General features: G+C 34.4%; 3 protein-coding genes and 1 long non-coding RNA gene across 4 annotated transcripts; 2 read left to right on the top strand and 2 right to left on the bottom strand.

Moving 5' to 3' along the window:
* Nucleotides 1-1378: 1378 nt before the first annotated feature.
* LOC108462636 (uncharacterized) lies at nt 1379-3028 on the bottom strand. The gene is made up of 2 exons (XM_017762562.1): nt 2436-3028; nt 1379-2324 (listed from the first exon to the last, which is right to left on the bottom strand). The coding sequence occupies exons 1-2, from the start codon at nt 3026-3028 to the stop codon at nt 1379-1381; spliced, it is 1539 nt and encodes a 512-aa protein (XP_017618051.1).
* A 567-nt stretch (nt 3029-3595) lies between these two features.
* Nucleotides 3596-4417, bottom strand: LOC108462635 (uncharacterized). The gene is made up of 2 exons (XM_017762560.1): nt 4057-4417; nt 3596-3930 (listed from the first exon to the last, which is right to left on the bottom strand). Exons 1-2 carry the CDS (start codon nt 4415-4417, stop codon nt 3596-3598), a joined length of 696 nt encoding a protein of 231 aa, XP_017618049.1.
* Nucleotides 4418-7898: 3481 nt separating this feature from the next.
* LOC108463340 (uncharacterized) lies at nt 7899-9080 on the top strand. Its single transcript, XR_001868058.2, has 2 exons — nt 7899-8443; nt 8591-9080. It is a non-coding gene; the product is annotated as an uncharacterized LOC108463340 (long non-coding RNA).
* Nucleotides 9081-9519: 439 nt separating this feature from the next.
* LOC108462634 (mitochondrial outer membrane protein porin 2-like) lies at nt 9520-11919 on the top strand. Its single transcript, XM_053023802.1, has 6 exons — nt 9520-9896; nt 10238-10305; nt 10624-10734; nt 10821-10910; nt 11011-11225; nt 11306-11919. The coding sequence occupies exons 1-6, from the start codon at nt 9782-9784 to the stop codon at nt 11610-11612; spliced, it is 906 nt and encodes a 301-aa protein (XP_052879762.1). The 5' UTR covers nt 9520-9781; the 3' UTR covers nt 11613-11919.
* Nucleotides 11920-22466: the final 10547 nt, after the last annotated feature.

Raw genomic sequence — 22466 nt, 5'->3', positions numbered from 1 at the left:
ACTGAACATTACTTTGAATTTGCTCTAAAAACTATAGGAATCTCTTCTGCAGTCTAATTTTCAGCACACTTCTAGGCTCATAAGGGAGAATACTCGATAAGTTTCCTTCTTCCACTCATTCTCCAAGTACAGCATTAATGCTCAGGCTATCGCACATATCTTCAAAATATTCTTCCCTTGTCATCACGCTCTCAAGATGAATCATTCCTTCTGACACAAAAGTTTTGGATATGTGGGGAAAGCTCATTGGCTCCCATTTGACTTCTGCCCCACTTAACTGTGCTCTTCGTTTCTCTTGTCTCTTCTCTACTTCCTTCCTTCTTTGTTTTGCATCCGGCTTATATCTCAAGCCAAAGTAATCCCGCTTATCAATCAAGACCGGTACCTCAACCCTTCCATGCAGATACTTTTCGAGTCTCCTTCCGGACAATGCTCCGCTTCCAACCATCAGTTGTAAACCCATTTTCATAGCACTGGACACTTTGGGTATCAGGATCTTACTTCCCTCCATAACAAAAGTAGCATTCACAAATTCCAACGAACGAAAAGAATACTCCAACGCCCCATCATCCTTCTCAATGTATGGTGCATCACTCACAGATGCAATAATATCCTCTTTCGCGTTTATTGTTATCAATCGGCCCTCCATTATCAATTTCAACTTTTGATGCAATGATGACGGTACTGCCCCTGCCGCATGAATCCAATGCCTCCCTAACAGGCAATTATAGGAGGGCTTAATGTCCATCACTAAGAAATCTACCTCATATGTATTCGGACCAATTAAAAGAGGTACTTCGATCCTTTCCATCACCTTTCTTTTAGTCCCGTCAAATGCTCTCACCATGTTCTGACACGTCTTCATGTGAGAGCTGTCTATTGGTAGCCTATTTAATGTAGATAAGGGCAAAACATTCAGTGCTGACTCATTATCAATTAGAACCCCCGGCACAGTATACCCCTTACAACGGGTAGTAATGTGTAAGGCCTTAGTAGATCCCCTACCCCCTGATGGTATTTCATCGTCGCTAAATGAGATGAAATTGTCTGCGCTTATGTTATTGATAAGGCGGTTTAGCTTGTTTACTGTGATGTCATTTGCAACATAGGTCTCATTTAACACCTTCATTAACGCGTTACGGTGTATCTCCAAGCTTAAAAGTAAGGTCAGCACCGAGATGCGAGCTGACTGTTTGTGTAGCCGCTCCACGACACTATATTCACTGTGTTTTAAGAATTTCATAAATTTCTTTGCCTCATTCTCAGCTATTGGCTCCTTAACCGGTAGCTCCTCCCCTTGCTTCATTAAAGATTTCCCTTTTACTAAATCGGCTTTCGTATGGAAACCTACATCTTGGGCTTTCCCTTGGGTGTTGACCTAGTTCTTTCCTCCCGGAATTGTCACATTACAATTATAACTCCAAGGTACCCTCTTGCTATCCTTATAAGGGAAAGCAACGGGTTTCTGTATCACTATTCTTGGTGCCATTTTCAATCCAACTTCATTAATCTTTGGCTGTGAAATAATTACTCTTGGGCGATTAATCTCACAGTCTTTTCCTAACGACCCTCCTTCCGAGGTGCATACATCTCTCTCTTCTACATATTCAAAGAATTCCTGCTCTTTTTTGTCCATTAGTTCCTTTATTAGGGCCCTAAATTCATCACATTCTTGGATCTCATGATCTTCCTCATCATGGAACTCGCAATAGTTCCCTATTTTCTGGGGTCTGTTTCCCAAACTCTGTGCGATTAACCCTTTCTTCATTATTTCCTTCCAAACCTCTCTCAATGGTGTTCTTACTTCAGCCACAGTCATTCTAACTCTCTTCCCGGTATTCTCAATTACTGCATTTACCTCCTTGTCGGCATGATTGGGTAACGGATTTTCCCCGCCAGATGACTTATCGAATTTTATGATGCCCATTTCATGGAGCTTTTCCACTAACCTCTTAAATGCGGTGTAATTTTCTATCGCATGTCCTGTGATTACTGCATGGTATTCGCATTGGACATTTTCGTTATACCACTTGGGATACGGAGGTTGCATCGGTTTCAGGTAAACCGGGGATACAACATGTGCATTAAATAAAGTTTGATATAACTCCTTATACGTCACTGGAATGGACGTAAACTGGAGTTTCTCCGTATTTCGCTTTATATCAGACTCTTGCTTTGATGAGGCTTGCTGACTCGCGTTTACTATTCTCGGTTGATTCACAGTGATCGGTTTTGCATAACTCCTACTTACATTGTTTATTTCATTTTCTCTCTTTCGTGGGACCAACTTCTTGGTGCTTTCCCCAACTTCTATCTTTCCGCACCTTATTGCATTTTCTATCATCTCACCGGATATTACAATATCTGAAAAGCTCTTGGTTGCGCCTCCTAGCAAGTGATTGATGAAATGTGCTTTCAGGGTATTGATAAACAACATGGTCGTTTCCTTCTCAAGCAGTGGCAGTTGAACCTGCGTAGCAATTTCTCTCCATCTCTGGGCATATTGCCTAAAACTTTCGTTCAGCTTTTTTTCCATATTTTGTAAAGTGATTCTATCAGGCGCTATATCCGTCACGTAGCCATATTGCTTCATAAAAGCTTGTGCCAAGTCTTTCCATGAACTAATTTGGCCCCGATTCAACTGGTTATACCATTTGGCCGCTTCCCCAATTAGGCTATCTTGGAAGCAGTGGATTAATAACTGATCATTATGGATATATCCTGTCATCCTTCGACAGAATATTGTGATGTGAGCCTCAGGACAACTGGTCTCGTTGTATTTCTCAAACTCCGGCATCTTGAACTTTGGAGGAAGTACTAGGTCTGGGACCAGGCTCAGATCCTTAGCATCAATCCCACCGTGATAATCAACATTCTCCAACGCTTTGAACTTCTCCTCAAGCCATTTGCAACGATCCTCTAGGTGCTTTGGGATCTCCATTCTCGTCTTTTCCACCTCTACTGCCTCATCAAAATCAGGGACCGTGGGATTCACCAAATTATCCTCAGGGTTAGAGCTTGATCCCATTGGAAAATTTATCGGGGCTGAAGTACCAGTTTGTCACGGAGGTTTAATGTTAACAGATACCCTTGGTTGTGGCATTTGAATGCCCACTGGAGTAAAGCCTGGGGGAATAGAAGGATCCTCATCATCGTTTCCGGTACCAATCATAGGGCTCTTTCATTTATCCGAAGCTCTAGCCAACATTTGTGCAAATTGATTTATCATGTTTTTCTGGGATTCTAACATCTGATCCCTCATGTCCTATTGTATTTTGGCCAACTGCTCTTGCATCTGTAAATGCAGTTGCTCTTGCATTTCCTTTTGCATCTGTTCTAATTTCTCTAATCTTTGGTCCATGGCTCTCGTTTTCCTTTGCGTACTATAGTGGTGCTTAATCGGTGAACTTTCACGAGCTTCCAGATTTAACTAAAATAAATTTTAATCATTTAGGGATCTTTTTATGAAATTTAATGTATATGATATGATATAAATGCAAATGTACGAGATGAATGCAAAAAAGATGACGTCGAATCTGATTCAATTCCATTTAGAAAACTTTACTTAAAAACAAAATCCCTTACATAAAACGGATTACATATATGGCTTAGCCCTAACGCTAAAAACTTTCACTTTCCTAAGAAGGGAGGCTAACTCCTGCCCTCGATCTGACACTAACTCATATTTGGTACTCAGCACATCTGCCTGAACTACAAGAGTCTGTAAGTAATCAGCCACTTCTCGTATTTGGGCTATAGCTTGGCCCATGAGGTAATCTCTATCCCGGACCTGATCTTGAGATCGATGAAGCTGCTCGCTTAACTGACAGTTATTTGCTTCCAGTCGTTCAATTTGAAGCTCATAATTCTGAAGTGTAGACTCAAGCTCTTCTACTTTTCTTTTCAGATCCTCGATCTTGCTTAAACTGGCTTTTAATTCAATCACCGAGTTACGAATCCGATGCTGGTGTAGTGCTTTCTCTAACTCAGCTACCCGGGCCCTTAACACTTCCTTTTCTTCTTGAATTTCTTGCCTCTACTATTCAGATGTCTTACCAAAACCAGCATTTTTTACTGAAGCTCGACACTTCTTGTAATATTCCTTCAAGCTAGCAAGACCCTCTTCAACTTTTCTCTTTCCTTTTCTTAAATTCTTGGCCTCCGACTTCTGGACATCAACATCTAACTTCAAGTACACATTTTCCTCCTCCAACCGTTTTATTTTCTTTTCTAACTCCGAACTTTTCTTTTCGAAGTCTTGCCTTATAATTTCCAACTCAGAGGGAACCACTCGTAGATATTCCTCTATCAGTCGAGCATCTTCTAGGTTTGGCCTCAGAATGTTATCATTAACCCTTCTTCTCCGCCACTCGTTATACCCAATGGTCACTATCGGGTTTACAGCAACTCCTTCCATCCGGTAGGTTCGGTTCCAAGCGTTACAAATCTCTCTGACCTTTTTCTTGTAATTATCCCCTTATAACAAAACTCGCTCTGAGCCAGCCCCTGTGTTGCAGGTATGAATTGCCTCGACCTGTATTGCCTCGATACGAGGAAAGGGGCATAACCAATGCCTCCCCAAATCCTTAACAAAGGAACCCAATAATAATCTCCACACCTGAAAAGAATCTCACCGGGAACCATCCAATGGGCTCTCCACTCGATATCATCCTCTTGAAGATTTTGCAGTATCGCCATCCATCTTTCCTCTGATATATCGTCCCTCCTCGACGTAGCCGCAATTTCCTTCAAAGGAGAGAAATTTTGGAGGAAGGGTTGATAAGAGACCTTCTCCGTCTTTTAGAAATGGCTATTGAACCAAACTAATAAAATCTGTGCACATCCAATAAATCTGCCTTCGCCCGCTCTTCGGCATGCATTCAAAGATCTGAAAGTCTCAGCTAATATTGTAAGAACAGGTGTGATCCCCTTACCAAGCTGGTCAAATAAATTGGTAACTGCTTCGTCTATATGCCTTAAAGCTTTAGGGAAAACCACCAACCCATAAACACTCAAAGCAAAGACGTCTACTCTTCTCTTCATATCAGGATGCGTCAGAATCAGCTCTCTCAAACTTACCCAAGGGATACACTTCCCATCACCCTTCTGCTGGACTCGAGCCACAACCCACTGCTCACTCATCCCGATAATATTCATCAATCTCTTGACGAAAGTTGAGACATTGACAATTCTAGAATAAATCTTGTCAGTTTGAAATTTCAGACATCGCAGCAAAGCCGTATATTCTTCTATAGTAGGTGTTAAATCCACCTTTCCGAAAGTAAAATAGCTGTAAGCAGAATTCCAGAATTGAGCCACGGCTCGGAACAAATGCTTATCTACCTTAATATCAAGAAGATATTACATATCATCACAATTATGATAGAATAAAGGCTTCATCTCACCATCCCAATGACTCCATATCTCTTTCAGCTACCTAAAATCATTTTGTGCCACACTAATACGGGTAAAGTCCCATAACTCCGATGTATACCCCTCCGCCAAACTGTCACCCTTCTCTAATTGTGTATTCTCTGACCATTTCTGGGTAAACGCATTATATTCCACTTTATCAGAGAATTAGCTCTCCATGGAAAAACTTTCTATTAGTAACCGAACCGTAAATCCACACATCCTTTTATGAAGAAAATAATATGCAATCACTATTTAAGAAAAAAATAAAAATAAAAAACAAGTCAGAATCATGTATATAAAATAAAAATCAAAGCAATCAAGCACCTACTTCGGCAACCACTAAGTCTCGGTGTAGTTCTACCTGAGGCAGGCTCTTAAGGCGTACTATATGTGGGTTGGTTCTAGAGTAAAGGTACCTAAACCCGCAGATTCCTTGATTCTCACCCATTATAGGCTCATACGGACCAAGTTCAGTTCAGGGGAATACATTTCCCTATGGCCATGCAGAGGTGAAAACCTCACGAAGACATAGGTACGGATGTATTCCGGAAGCGATCCCCTAGCCCCTGCGGAGGTGAAAACCTCACGAAGGCATAGTTTCTCACTCCTACTTAAGAGGTGCGACCCCAACGTTCATGCAATATGGTGCGAAAGCATATCAAAAGTAAATTCAACAAGGACACAGAAGATGCAATGCGAAGATCGTGGATTTTTAGAAAAACAAACTTCAAATTTCGACAAGACGACAGAAAATAATCAATTTACAGCTCGACTCTCTTTATGGGTCCCCAGCGGAGTCGCCAAGCTGTCGAAACCATTTTTTTTTAAAAAACGGAGATCGACTTTAAAACAAAAATGGAGTCGCCACCAATCCTTTTTGTGGTGTGATTGGGCCACCTTATAAAACATTTTGGTCTACGAATTTTGAGAAAATAGGCTCGGAAGTCAGTTACATATGAGGAAGGATTAGCACCCCCAATACGCCCAAAATCGGTACTTTATTGATTAATTTATGTCTTAATGTCGAAAATTAAAGATTTGAAAATATTTTAAAGTACGATCCTCCTTTTTGAAACATTTGAGTAAATTAAACGTGAGTTAAAGACCACCTCGCTTCAAGGTAAAACGTCACGTCTAGTACGGTAAGACATAACGTTTTTGACCCCCGATTATGAGCTTGTCTTTTATTTTAAAAAAAAATTCGTGTACTTTATTCTTTTAAAAAAAGGGTATTCAGATATTTAAATCAAACGTAAAGCCACAACCCAGTACGGTAGGGCATGATTTTTCGAATTTTTTAAATACAGAACACTGCCTCCCCTTTTCAAAACTTGGAGAAATTCAATAAGAAGGATATTTGAATATTTGGATCGAACAAAAACCGAAACCCAATGTGATAGGGCACAATTTTTCGAGCTTTCAAATATCGAAAATTGCCTTTGTTTAGGAGAAAATTTGGAGAATAAATCGATTAAGAAGGATATTCGAATACTTAAATCGAATAAAAAACGAAGCCCAGTACGGTAAGGCACGTTTTTTAAAATGATTAAGTATAGAAAATTGCCCTTATTAAAAACTATTTGGGAATAAAATGTTGAATAAAATACTTAAATCGAATATAAAAAAAAAATGAATCCAATTCGGTAGGGCACGTTTTTTAAAACGATTAAGTATAGAAGATTGTCTTCATGTTAAAAACAAATTGAGAATACATTGTGGAATAAAAGAATTAAAATGATTAAAATTTGGGGAGGAAAAAAAATGATATGCAACATAATAATAATACAATTAATAACTCAATCAATATAAATAAAAATAAATAAATATAGAGAAAATTAGCAACAGCAATAATAATGATAAAAATATAATAATATGATAAATATAGCAATAATAATATTAATAGTAAAATAAAAACATAATGATAAAATAATATATATTAATGACGATATTAAATATAATGATAAAAGTGAAAATTAAAATAATAACTATACTAAAATAACATAATAATATAGTATGTAAAAACAATTTGATAATTTTAAAAGAAATAATAGATATAATATAATAAATATAATAATGAGTAAAAGAGTTATCATATTTAAAATAATTAACCTTTAATAAAAATATAATGAATATATAATATTAAATAATTAATATAATAATATGAAATCAAAACTCAAATTAATTAGTTTTAATAGAAAATAATAATAATGTAATAATAATAATATGCGTATAAAAGTAATATTAAATGACTAATAAAAATGGTAAAATAAATAATAAAAATAATAGAAATAATAATAATATAATAGTGCGAATAACATTGAAAAGCATGTACAGGTGTAAAATAATAAACAAAAAGACAAAATAATAATAATGTGAATAATATAATAGGTGAATATAATATTTTAAAAAAAACTGAAAGTAATTAGAGCAGTAAAAGGCTTGGGATTTAATTATAATCAAAGCGAAACATGGGGTGCGAATTATACAATACAAAGAAATAACAAATCATGAACTGGGATCAAAGTAGACATGCGTGCAAAGGGGAAGGATCAGCAGCATAAATATTCCCTTCAAAGCACAAAGGACGGGTCCCATCCCTTCCAAACGACACTATTTTGTTTGCTATTTAAAAAACTAAAGGGCCAAACAAGACAGAAAAGAAAAAAAATTGAACGGTAGTCTGCCATTTTTGAAAGAAACCATAGCCCTTTTATTTTTCTTTGCTGGGATTTGATGACCAAGAATCAAGCTACTGCAGGACCACCACCATTGCCGGTCACGGCATACAGTAACCGAAGTTTAAAATGATAAGTTCTTTTTATCTTTTTTATCCTCTTTAATAGATGAACGAACAACAAAATGGTTAGTTTCGAAAACACAAAGGAAAAATAAATGAAAAAAAGAAGAAACAAATAACAACCTTGGTGGTTTTCGGTTTGCCAGATCTGTTTTGCTCTCAATCGATGGTGTAGGCTTTCTGTTTGTCTGATCGGTGGTTATTTCCCTATATTCGAATGCTTGTATTTTGGTAAAATTCTTGCTCTTTAATTTTTAGATGCCACTATTTGTATCAAATCTGAGTTTTTATTGAATAATCCCCCCAAAAAAAAACATTGTTACACTCTCATGGCTTTATAGCCTAAATTCTAACTGTTTCTGCCTCTTTTTGCTACAGGTGAAGGCAAAACGTGGGAATGGAGGCATGGAGGCAGAGAACATGGGTAGTGAAAGCATGGAGGCAGTTGGAGGCTAGGGTTTTGGCTGAAAATATTTTGGGGTTTGTGGGCTAGGGTTAAGTATTTAGGCTTCAAAATTGGGTCTGTTTTTATTTTTTGTTTTTTTATTGTTGAATTCTATTTTGGACTTAGTTTTGTGCTTTATGTAATTTGGGCCAGGCAAAAAATGGGTTTTACAGCCATAAAGAAATTCACTAGCCTCGGGAGATCTTTGTTAATGGTCCTTGGTTGAGAATATGGAATAGCTCCCTTCTGTCGAAAGTCAAGGATTTTCTTTGGCGTGGCTTGAAAGTATTTATTCCTTGTATATATTGTGCTCTTGTGTCTTCGGTGTGGTCAAATTGAGTCTCTCAACCATGTTTTATTTGAATGCCCACTTGCAGTCCAAGTTTGGCAGCGAGGTAATATTGATTTATCCAGTGTTAATGAGACCGAGTTATTGATTTATCTGCCGAATATTGCGGATTATGACAAGTTCGAAACAAGGGCAGCTGCTCACATCATCTAATTTGCGTTGTCTAACAAGCAGGACTGGAAGGTTTCAAAATGGCGTTTGCGTAGAGTTCAAGCACCTATTATGGCAGACCAGAATGTTCATGGAACTAATGCTGTTGTTATGGCAGTAGTAGCATTCGCTACAACAGTGCCTAAATATTTCTCCATGGGTTTTCTCCAAAGAGAGTCATGAAATGTGCTACATTTTTAAAAGTCGGAATCGAACTCTTAACTACATAATTAATAGACGAAATGAACAACCTCCACACCTCACCAAATAGTTATTCATAGCTCTTTATTACTTAAAAAGAAAAAAAAAAGACTGACTTCATAAATAATTATTGTTACCATACAAATTGCTTTAAGTCAACGTCTTTGGCTTTACATATACATTAATGATTGGATTTCCATTTAAAACATAAGAAACGACAGTGAGTGAGGCCGATGAACATGACATGAAATTTCCTAACCATTGCCATGCATTTGTTAAATCAAAACCAGTAGACCAATAGGTCCTTTTTTTTAATACATAATTTTCCTTTCTGCAACCTGACCGAATGTGAAAAGCTCGGAACTCGGAGGTTCTCCTGTGGCCGCCACTTGCTACTTGGCTGCGCCACTGATACTTCGCAACCATGGCCAACAACAGCCACCAGAGGAAAAAGAAGAGAAGCAAAACAAGCAAAAGACACAAGCAGCAAGAACCAGCTGGACCAAGACGTTTCTCTGAGTTTGGGAAGTTTGCCAATGGTTTGTCTCCTTGATTCTAACTATACCTTTTGTTTTATAGAAAAGAGTTCCATAGGCTTCCAAACAGGGTCGAAGTCAAAAAGTTTTGGGATTCAAAATCAAATTATAATTTTTTTATAAGTCAAATATGTAATTTCATCATTATATTAACTAGTAATTTTATAATTTTTAGAGGGAATAAACTATAATTCCACCATTTTTGGAAGCAAACTATCATAAACCCATTGTCTACAACAACAATGATACCAGATAAGCTAACACTTGAGAGATAACATCTCGATTATATTTCTTTTATCAAAGGGCAAATCATGACGCAAACTTTGTTATTGTTCATCTTCTAGACTTGCTTACAAAGGGCTACATCCATGATCAAACCCTGAGTATCTCCACCCGCAGTTGTAATGAAGTGGTATGTTGTGCAACTTTAATCTATGATTTGATATTTCAATCCATTGTTTATTGAAACTATCTTGGTCGTTTCATATTCACCCAAATTTTCTTTAGTGATATCGAAATAGTTAATAAGATTTCTTGTTAATCAAATAATAGATTCGAGTATGATTGGTTTGTAGCTTTATTTGTGGAGTGATTTTTATCATTTTTTAATCATGGACATAAGTTAGAAGGGTCAAACACGTTGAATACTCTCTAGTTAGTACGGTTAGCTATGTGTTGATCTCGTATGGATTAGGTGTTCACTCACAAATTTCCCAACAAACGTTTGCAGATCATAACTTCAAGGGCTTCTAGACAGGGAAGGCGATCGACCGCAAACGTTGGAGCACAGTATAAGTATAAAAATGCTGCAGTTGAAGTGAACTTTGATACAAAATCAAGTGTGCGTTGTTTATCATTAACTTACGTGCTTATGAGTTTTCAGATTTTATGAAACTGATATCAATTCTAAGCATTTTTTAATGACAGATTGCAACAACACTCTCCTTTGGGGGAGAGATTTTGCCATCCACGAATGTCAATGCGTCGTTGAGATTACCCGAGTACGGTTCCAGCCAGGTACGATAGGGACTAATGAGTTAACCAGAAAGCTTCGGACCATTTTCAATACGATTTTTGACTGCAAAATTATGTTGGTTTTCATTTTTTTTGTTATCAGCTCAACCTCAAATTCCAGCAATCCTTTAGAAATGCTGCTTTATCCATCTCTGTTGGCCTAAACCAATCCCCTGACATATTGCTTTCAGCAACTATTGGCACTTCAAGCATTGCATTCGGCATTGAGTCGAAGTATAAGACCACTTCTCGTAGTTTCGGTCGGTTGGATGCAGGCATTTCCGTCACTAACCCGAGTCGTGACGCTTCAATCATACTGTATGTTTGCCTGACATAACATTTGCTAAACTTTACTTGTGGAAACTTCAGTGCTTGAGTCTTTGACGTATAATTTTCAGTGCCGAAAAGGGTGACCTTCTAAGACTAGCATATGCGCATCGTTTCGGCCAGTCGAGGAAGATTTCCGCCGTTGCGGAGGTCACTAGGAGGTTATCCAACAACAAGAATTCCCTTGCTGTCGGAGTGTCGTGCATTGCGGATAAACTAACAACAGTGAAAGCAACGCTAAACAACCGGGGAAAGCTTCAAGCCCTCCTTGTTCATAAAATCAACCCGAACTCGAGTCTGAATATTTCGGCCGAATTCAATATGAAAGCTTTAGACAAGATCCCCAGAATAGGATTGGCTCTTGCCCTCAGGCTGTGACATAGGTCTATTAGAGCATCAATAATTCCATTATACAGTTTTTTTTTTCTAATATAATCTGTAAGGGTGAGGAAACAATGATTAAACCGAAATCTGGTACTAAGAAACAACCTCAGACATGCACTAACTATTGTTTTCGGAGGATCGGAAATTTTGGGTTCAATATTATGATCCTAGCATATTATAATTTCATGAAGGTTAAATTCTATAAAAAGTCCTTGTACCTTGGGGTTAAATTCTATAAAAAGTCCTTGTACTTTGTGTTTTTGGAGGATTTAATACATCTACTATAATTTATCATTTCTAACCCTTTATTCTTCCAAAGGTATATTTTTAATTTTAAGATCAACATTTTTTTTCCATTAATTAGGTCAAATAATTTGAATTATAGTAATTTAAAAAAAAACCATATGCTCATGCATAGACTTGTGCTTAGCCCGAAAGCCTACCCGAAAAGTGAGAGGGTTTAAATAAACATATAAGCCTGAAAAATGGGTTCGGAAAAAATGGGCTCAAGCCCATCCCGAATATGCAAAAAAAATATTGTTGTTTCATTTTTCATTGTTTTCTTTTTTTTTTATTGTTTTGTTGTTATTTTCTTGTTATTTTTTCACTATTTTGTTACCATTTCATTATTATGTTGTTACTATTTTGATGTTATTATTTGGATATTGTATAACTCTTGTTTTTATTATTTTAGAGGCATTTGCTTGTTAAGTTGCACTTATCTTAGTGTTATTTAAGTATACATATTTTTAAAATTTATTTTCAATTTGTTAGGAAATATTTATTTCAATATTTTTGTATTTTTGATGTATTATGTATTCTTTTTTAAATTATATAAAAATAATAATATTAAAAAATTAATACAATGATCGAGTCTAATTTTAACAATTTTATCCAAATCAGGCTTGGTCAAAATTTTAGGCCCATTTTTCGAACCCAAACTTAGGAAATGAACCTAAAATTTTGATTGGATCCAACTTAAACCCAGCTCAACCCATAAATACCTCTAGATTGATTCATAATATGTATATATCACGTGATCACATATGTAAATAAAACAAGCCAATTATTTGAGAAGGCTACTCAAAACTGAAGATACACGTTTGAAGTAGTAGGGGGACTTCATCCACCTAAAGTATGTAATATAAAGACCTCTAGAATGACTTTTCATGAGGTTGTCTTTGCTCAAATTAAGGATTAATCTTTCTTTTAAGGGTTATTTATATAAAGGTTAATTTTTTAAAAATGATTATATAAAAGTTAATCTCTTACAAGACTGCTCAAATAAGGCTTTTTATGTGGTTTATCTCGTCTAATTAAAAAGTTTTAAGTGAAATTAGACTTATTTGAAACAAAATACATGACAATTGAATCAGATATTACTTTAAAAGAAAAGAAAAAAGCAAAACATAATTTGAAACTTATGACCCTTTTGGATGGGCGGTGCGTTTATTTGTGGTTAGTGGTGATTGTGAGATTAAATACTATAGCGTGAGACAAAAAGAAAGTTAAATGCATTACATTGGAGGTAAACGTCCATCTAAAGGAGGGCTTAATATAAGACATTTGAAAAACTCTTACTTGAACACTTTAAAATATGTTTGACCCTAATTTGATCGTTTTGAAGATTTTGACTTCCATCTAAGTACTTTTGTAAAGGTTTGACCCTAATACAAAAGGTTGTACCTCAATTTGAGCTTTTAGCCATTCAAGTACTTTAAAACAAAATCTATTGCAACAAAAGGGAGCCAACATAATTAACAATATTTTAGATAATTGTTAGGGGGCTAAATAGCAATATTACAAAATTTTGAGGGACTGAAGTGTTCATGGACTGAGTTAGGTTAAGCATTATATTAACACACTATTTTTTTTCAATTCGGCCCGAAGTGCGGGCCTAAAATTTTCTTTAAGTTCACTCATATTTGTAAATGGTTAATCCAAACCCATTTTAGATAGTTGCCCATATTATTTTTTTAACTTTTTAAAAATATATTATATTATTTTTAACTTAAAATTTAATAATTATATATTTTTATTTATTACGATTTTATATATAGGTAACTTATATTTTTTAATGTTTACAATAAAGTATTATACATAAGTATAGATTTAAGTTTTATTTGTGTTATAAATTATGTAATATATAAAATTAACATAATATAATATAGGGTAAACTACAAAAATAGTCACTTTTGTTTGCCTCATGTTACATTTTAGTCACTTATGTTTGAAATATTATGTTTTAGTCACTTATGTTATTATTTTGTTACGAAGTGATCACTTTTCCGTTAAGTTTCGTTATCTCCCTAACGGTAATCTTACGTGGCAGTCCAACTAGACTTTAAATTCATCCGGCTAGTACATACTTCATCCGACTAAATTATGCATTTGATTTACAATTATAATTACGTTCTTCAACTGGGGGAAGGATGACTATCCTTTGTAATATACATCAATGAAACTTTTAATATCGTACAGTTGTTATTAATACTCGGATTTATAACAAGCCATATGGAATGTTTAGTTCTGTTTTATTTTAATAACACATGAACGATGTTGACATTAATATTTAAGGCAAACTCGTGGATTATATAGTCAATGAAAGTTGGTAATACTGTAAAGTTGTTTTTAATACTCGGTTTTATAACAAGCAAACACCTAGAACAAGAACGTCTAAAATTCGCCCTCAACGTTTGCACATTTTTGCATGAAAGTCTTTATACAATTTACATTCGTAAACCAGAGGACGTATGAGTATATCTGTTAATACATACTTCATTCAGCTAAATTATGCATTTGATTTACTATTATAATTACGTTCTTCAACCGGGGGAAAGATGACTATCCTTTGTAATATACGTTAATGAAACTTTTTAATATTGTACAATTGTTATTAATACTGAGATTTATAACAAGTCATACGGTATGTTCATCCTCACACTAATATATATAGATAAACTAAAATATATATCTTGTAGAGCAAACTTATAAAGTAAAATTTTCATAAATTATGCGTAAGGTACTCATGGAAAAGACAACCACATATGAAATTAAAATTGATTACTATCATTTTGCAGACCAAATCAGCAACCACTTGAAGCAAAAAAAATGTATAAATACACGATCAAAAAAATGTCGTGCCTGTATATTTCTTTCTCTCCTTTTTACAATGCCAATTGAGTGAAAATAATTGTTAACTACGAGACAAAAGATTCTGATTTTTCTAGCATGAAATTGCTCATATTATTTGGTAATTAATTTCAAATTTACATGTCTGTTTCATATTTTATTTACACCCATGATTTTAACCTCGTCCTCTTCGACCTTGTTAGCTTCTTCTAACCAGCTCTTAGTAGGAGTGGATTGACAACGCATAAGCAAAAAAGCATTTGTAGGTGGGACTACAGTAGCTTGATCATCAACATGATCGAGGGAGCATTTACGAGAAATCACAATTTTTAATATGAATCTAGAAGCTTGAGAAGATTGCATATTTCAAAAACTTAATATCAATCAACATGATTTTGTCGCATGTCTAAAAGAACATTGAAATAAATAACTTATGGAATAGAGGTAAATTTGAGCAGAATATGACCAATCCTCAAAGAAAATTAAGGTGCACATAGCATAGAAGGGGAGACGCAGGGATCATAGTGTAGCTAATAAGGATGAATCAGACTAAAGCATTAAAATGATTTTTGGAACAAATTAGACAGAAGGGATATACAATTCAGATATAAAACTTAACTAAATCTATAGCATAGATCTTATGTCTCAATGGAAGCAGTGAAACTGAGCCAAGACACTATTAAAACAATCGAGTTTTGACACCTTTTAGACTATTTCATGCAGAAAAGAAATGCCTCATTGTAATCACTTACTTATCTGGACATGCTTTGTGCATCCTTCTCCTAACAAAACTCCTAACATTTGCAATCATGTTTACCAACTAGTTTGATGCAAAAACAGTAACAAGCTGATTTCAATGACTGCAATCTCCTAATCATATATTTCATGTTGAGCTCCATGTTGGGAATATCTTGAAAGTTAGATTACTAAGAAGAACAAAGATACAAACGTTGGACAAAAGAATTGAGTGGAACCAACCTAACATAATTAAACAAATTGTTAGAAATTTTAGACTATTCTAAATAACACAATATCAGAAAGCAACAAAGAAATAAGGCAAAGAGCAATAGTATGTAACTGTAAAAATTCAAAAACATACTTGATGATGTCTCCAAAACAACTCTCTATGATTGATACAATTGAAGCAAGGAACTTGATGTTTGACTTGATGCTTGAAGTCTCTGCTGCATATTTTGTTGTACTTGATTGGGTTGCTTTTACAAACCTAACTGTTGTTACAACTGAGTAGACTGTGATTGCATCTAAGGCATCAGTTGCTGCTACTGTTGTGGCTGCTGGGATGTCTGTCCTCTATTCATTAATAAGAAAGATTTTCATTTTTTGAATAAAGTATACAACTTGAATCCATTTTATATCAACAACAACGATAGTACAAATGATAGAGTGATAGATTATGAGTTTCCATACAAGATTCCGCACATACAAGAAAGGATGACTATCCTTTGTAATATACGTCAATGAAATTTTTTAATATCCTATAGTTGTTATTATACTCGGATTTACAACAAGCCATATGAAATGTTTAGTTTTCTTTTATTTTAATAACACGTGAATGATGTCGACATTAGTATTTAAGGCAATGAAAGGTGGCAATATTGCAAAGTTGGTTTTAATACACAGTTTTAATATCGTATAATTTTTTTAATACTCAGTTTTATAACAAGCAAACACCCAGAACAAGAAACTCCAAAATTTGCCCTCAATGTTTGCACATTTTAGCATGTAAGTCCTTATACAATTTACATTTTTTGGAACCCGGAGGACATTTGAGTATATCTATTAATACATACTTCATACAGCTAAATTATGCATTGGACTTACTATAATAATTACGTTTGACTATCCTTTGTAATATACGTCAATGAAAGTTTTTAATATCGTAGAGTTGTTATTAAACTCAAATTTACAATAAGCCATATGGAATGTTCAGTTCTGTTTTATTTTAATAACACATGAACGATGTCGACATTAATATTTAAGGCAATGAAAGTTGGAAATATCGCAAAGTTGTTTTTAATACTCGGTTTTATAATAAGCAAACACCCGGAACAAGAAACTCCAAAATTTGCCCTCAACGTTAATTTGCACATTTTTGCATGTAAGTCCTTATAGAATTAACTTCTGTAACCCAGAGGGCGTATGATTAGATCTGTTAATAGGTACTTCATCTGGCTGAATTATGCATTTGATTTAGTTATGTTCTTCAACCGGAGGAAAGATGACTATCCTTTGTAATATACGTCAATGAAACTTTTTAATATCATATAGTTGTTATTAATACTCGGATTTACGGTAAGCTCGTGGATTACATACGTCAATGAAAGTTGATAATATCATAAAAACTATCTAATTGTTTATCCAAAAGAAGTTAGCATTATCCAAATGAAGTTATGGAATTAATTATTGTGGTTTGTTATTTGTCATTCAAGTAAATCAGTCATACTAATTACAAATCAGTCATTCAAAAATTTAGTTAATTTAATTCAGAATTCAGTTTTCTCTAGCTTCTTTCTCCCATCACAGACCTATTTAGTCTTTGGTCTGGTTGAATCAATAAAGGATTCTAGAAAGTGGGTTAAATCTCTTTTTTCCTGCCACTCCCGGAATAGGGGTTCATCCTCCAAAAGTCTTCTTCCAACGATTTCACTTAACACTGAACTGGCAGCAGCAATTGTGCATGTTTTAGTTGCAATCCAAGGAGGAGTGTTGAAAGGTAGCCACAATGCAATAGCATGTAAGTGACCAAACAGTCCAGCAGTAGCACGCAAATGTCCATTATGTAATCCGGATGAAATACCTTTTTTTGTAATAGTTGACTTCTGTTAGTTTGGTTGCAATCCTTTTATGTTATGATAGGTTAGAATTAATCATGTTCTTAGATGATTTAGTAGTCATTTAGGCTGTCTTTAAGCTGATTTAACAGCTTGGATACTTGCACAAGCAAGTTTTATGTTGAAAATTGGCCTACCATGCTACTGTGATATTTTTGGTTAAAGTGCATGCAGCGCATGAAGCTGCTATAATATCTCCGAATGAAATACGTGCTAGCAATTGTGCATGCTACAGCACGAATGCTTACTGTAACAGCAAGGTTGTTTAGTTACTTTGTTAAGTTACTTAGTTCAAAATGAACTAAGTTGGTATTATTTTAATATTTTTAGGTGCTGATTAACATAATCAGCTTTTGTGCAAGTTAACTTTTTATAGTCCCAATGTTGACTAGTTTAGGTGGCTTGTTTGTGTGTACAAGCAATGTTTTTAAAGTTACTAGGCTGCTTCTGGTAGGTAGCAATAACTGATGTAGTTGGCTATAAATGTATTGTTTTTTTTATTGAAAAATTAAGCATACCAGATTGCTTCCTTGCTGCACATTTGTGAGCAAGTAAATTTTTCTTGCTTCCTCATTCCGTGTCCTATATTTCTTCATCTGCTCTATTTTCTTTCTTGTTGCTATAAAAAATCCCAACATTTTAATAATCCCAATGCTAATTAGTGAGGTTAGTTGAATTTTTTGTGATGATTTTGATTATAAATGTATTATTTTTCTGGTTGAAAATAGAGCAAAATGAGCTATCAGCCATAAGCTCCCTTGCTGCACATTTGTGTTGTTCTGTGTTCTCTGTTTTTTTTTTACTGCTGTTAAAAACCCAACAAATTCAGAATTCAGTTTTCTCTAGCCTCTTTCTCCTATCAACCACCTCTTTGGTCTTTGGTCTAGTTGAATCAATGAAGGATTGTAGAAAGTGGGTTAAATCTCTTTTTTGCTGCCACTCCCGGAACAGGGGGTCATCCTCCAGAAGTCTCCTTCCAACGATTTCAATTAACACTGAACTGACAGTAGCAATAATACATCCAACTGTAAAAGATTTCAGATCTGTTCAATATAGTTGGGTTTCTTCTATAAGAATTCAAGTTGCTGTAAGAATTCAAGCTGTTATTCGTGGCTATTTTGTAAGTTTTAATACTCTTTAGCTCTTTCACTTGTTGTCTAAGAATTCAAACAGCTCAAATGAAATTCAGTTTTAGCTTTTTGATTCATTGAACTTAGTCTAAATTTTGCACCTACATTAGTTGTCAAATGAAACAGTAAGTTACTTAGTAACAATTTATTTGTAGGTGTTAGGATTTCGACCCGATTAAGCAACGAACAAGAAAATAGCAGAATAAATTGAGAAATTGAACACACAAATTTAACGTGGAAAAACCCCTCCAAAGAAGATAAAAAACCACGGGAAAAGATAATTTTACTATAATGGCAAAAGAACGAAGAGTACAAAAGATGGAGATAAAAACTAAAACCCGAAAGCCAAAAAACAAAGAACCCACAAAACGTAAACACAAAATTCTCTAAATGTGTTATGAGTTTTAATATCTAATGGGTATATTTTCTAAGGTTGTAAAAGAGCCTATTTATAGGCTAAATTCATAGATCAAATAATAATAAAATAATCTAAACTAATCAGTGTTTGATTGAAACAAGTAAACAGAGTTTAACTGAAATATTATTTTTCAAATTTGACTGAAAATAATAGTCATATTTAACAGTAGGCAAGAAAGGCTCTTTGGGCTTTAAAAGTAGTTGTGAGGGTTCAAGCCTTATTTCATGGTGGACACGTGAGGGAAAAGGCTAACAAGGTGTTCAGGTGCATAGAAGCTATGATTAATATTCGAATTATTCATAATAATATAAAAAATGTACTACCTATCACCACCGGGATGCATGTTGGCAAAATGAAGTCTAAGTTTCAGTCTAGAACTGAAAAGTGCAGCAATAGCAGACCAAACTACATGAAATTAACGAAGTCTGCCGCGGCAAAACAAATAGTTCGCAGTCATTATTGTAAGTTGTAACTGCTGCTAGTTCTAATCAAGGGCATATGATTAATTTATAAAAAATTCTTTTAATATTTGGTTCTAATATAAATATATTATTAAAAATATATATTTAGAACTTGTTTGAAATATTCTTTTTGGCCTTTAGTTACCCAAAGTTAAAAAAATGAGAGGAAAGAAATTGAAAAGAGACCGAGAGAGAGAATTGGTAAAGAAATGGAGGAGATTTGGAATATACGTGATATATCTGTTAATACGTACTTCATCTGGTAAAATTATGCATTTGATTTACTATTGTAATTATGTTCTTCAACTGGGGGAAGGATTAAACAAAATACGTTAATTGAAGAAAATGTAAATCAATCAATCTATCCAGACTGGTTCAGTGTTAAGTGAAATCATTGGAAGGAGACTTCTGGAGGATGACCCCCTGTTCTGGGAGTGGTAGGAAAAAAGAGATTTAACCTACTTTCTAGAATCCTTTATTGATTCAACCAGACCAAAGACTAAAGAGGTCTGTGATGGGAGAAAGAGGCTGGAGAAAACCGAATTCTGAATTAAATTAATTAAATCTTTGAATGACTGATTTGTAATTAGTATGACTAATTTTCTTGAATGACAAATAACAAACCACAACAATTAATTCCATAACTTCATTTGGATAATGCTAAGTTGGTTTGGATAATGCTAACTTCTTTGGGATAAACAATTAGATAGTTTTTATGATATTACCAACTTTCATTGACGTATGTAATCCACGAGTTTGCCATAAATCCGAGTATTAATACCAACTATACGATATTAAAAAGTTTCATTGATGTATATTACAAAGGATAGTCATCCTTCCCCCGGTTGAAGAACATAACTAAATTAAATGCATAATTTAGTCGGATGAAATACCTATTAACAGATCTAATCATACGTCCTCCGGGTTACAAAAGTAAATTCTATAAGGACTTACATGCAAAAATGTTGAAACGTTGAGGGCAAATTTTAGAGTTTCTTGTTCCGGGTGTTTGCTTGTTATAAAACCAAGTATTAAAAACAACTTTGCAATATTGCCAACTTTTATTGCCTTAAATATTATTGTTGACATCGTTCACGTGTTATTAAAATAAAAGAGAACTGAACATTTCATATGGCTTGTTGTAAATCCGAGTATACTAATAACTATACGATATTAAAAAGTTTCATTGACGTATATTACAAAGGATAGTCATCTTTTCTTGTATATGCGAAATCTTGTATGAAAACTCGTAATCTATCACTCTATCATTTGTACTATCGTTGTTGTTGATATAAAATGGATTCAAGTTGTATACTTTATTCAAAAAATAAAAATCTTTCTTATTAATGAATACGAGGACTGACATCCCAGCAGCCACAACAACAGCAGCAACTGATGTCTTCGATGCAATCACAGCCTACTCAGTTGTAGCAACAGTTAAGTTTGCAAAAGAAGCCCAATCAAGTACAACAAAATATGCAGCGGAGACTTTAAGCATCAGGTTAAACATCAAGTTCCTTGCTTCAATTGTATCAATCATAGAGAGTTGTTTTGGAGACATCATCAAGTATGTTTTTAAATTTTTACAGTTACATACTGTTGCTCTTTGCCTTATTTCTTTGTTGCTTTCTGATATTGTGTTATTTAGAATAGTCTGAAATTTCTAACAATTTGTTTGATTATGTCAGGTTGGTTCGACTCAATTCCTTTGTCCAACGTTTATATCTTTATTCTTCCTAGTAATCTAACTTTCAAGATATTCCCAACATGGAGCTCAACATGAAATATATGATTAGAAGATTGCAGTCCTTGAAATCAACTTGTTACTGTTTTTACATCAAACTAGATGGTAAACATGATTGCAAATGTTAGGAGTTTTGTTTGGAGAATGATGCACAAAGCATGTCTAGATAAGCAAGTGATTACAGAGAGGCATTTCTTTTCTGCATGAAATGGTCTAAAGGGTGTCAAAACTCGATTGTTTTAGTGGTGTCTTGGTTCAGTTTCACTGCTTCCGTTGAGACATGAGATTTGTGCTATAGATTTAGCTAAGTTTTATATCTGAATTGTACATCCCTTGTGTCTAATTTGTTCCACAAATAATTTTAATGCTTTAGTCTAATTTATCCTTATTAGCTACATTATGATCCCTGCGTCTCCCCTTCTATGCTATGTGCACCTTAATTTTCTTTGAGAATTGGTCATATTCTGCTCAAATTTACCTCTATTCCATAAGTTATTTATTTCAATGTTCTTTTAGACATGCGACAAAATCATGTTGATTGATATTATGTTTTTGAAATATGCAATCTTCTCAGGCTTGCAAATTCATATTAAGAATTGTGATTTCTCGTAAATGCTCCCTCGATCATGTTGATGATCAAGCTACTGTAGTCCCACCTACAAATGTTTTTTTGCTTATGCGTTGTCAATCTACTCCTATTAAAAGCTGGTTAAAAGAAGCTAATAGGGTCGAAGAGGATGAGGATGAAATCATGGGTGCAAATAAAATATGAAAATGTAAATTTGAAATTAATTACCAAATAATATGAGCAATTTCATGCTAGAAAAATCAGAATCTTTTGTCTCGTAGTTAATAATTATTTTCACTCAATTGGCATTGTAAAAATGAGAGAAAGAAATAAACAAGCACTGCATTACTTTGATCGTGTATTTATACATTTTTTTTTTACTTCAAGTGGTTGTTGATTTGGTCTGCAAAATGAAAGTAATCAATTTTAATTTTACATGTGGTTGTCTTTACCATGAATACCTTACGCATAATTTGTGAAAATTTTACTTTATAAGTTTGCTCCACAAGATATATATATTTTAGTTTATCTATATATATTAGT

This window comes from Gossypium arboreum, chromosome 13 (assembly GCF_025698485.1).
Source record: "Gossypium arboreum isolate Shixiya-1 chromosome 13, ASM2569848v2, whole genome shotgun sequence".
In the NCBI taxonomy this organism is placed as follows: Eukaryota; Viridiplantae; Streptophyta; class Magnoliopsida; order Malvales; family Malvaceae; genus Gossypium; species Gossypium arboreum.
Note: the sequence above shows the minus strand (reverse complement) of the source record. Positions and strands in the feature narration are given on the sequence as shown.

Bases quoted from the DNA above. Each gene is read 5' to 3' on its own strand.
- LOC108462634 (XM_053023802.1), top strand. From the start codon at position 9,782: ATGGCCAACAACAGCCACCAGAGGAAAAAGAAGAGAAGCAAAACAAGC. The intron at 10,306-10,623 runs GTATGTTGTGCA...AAACGTTTGCAG, and splicing joins CCCGCAGTTGTAATGAAGTG to ATCATAACTTCAAGGGCTTC. The intron at 10,911-11,010 runs GTACGATAGGGA...TTTTGTTATCAG, and splicing joins CCGAGTACGGTTCCAGCCAG to CTCAACCTCAAATTCCAGCA.
- LOC108462635 (XM_017762560.1), bottom strand. From the start codon at position 4,417: ATGGAAGGAGTTGCTGTAAACCCGATAGTGACCATTGGGTATAACGAG. The intron at 3,931-4,056 runs GTAAGACATCTG...TTGAATTAAAAG, and splicing joins AGTAAAAAATGCTGGTTTTG to CCAGTTTAAGCAAGATCGAG.
- LOC108462636 (XM_017762562.1), bottom strand. From the start codon at position 3,028: ATGGGATCAAGCTCTAACCCTGAGGATAATTTGGTGAATCCCACGGTC. The intron at 2,325-2,435 runs GTTGTTTATCAA...AAATGCAATAAG, and splicing joins CTTGAGAAGGAAACGACCAT to GTGCGGAAAGATAGAAGTTG.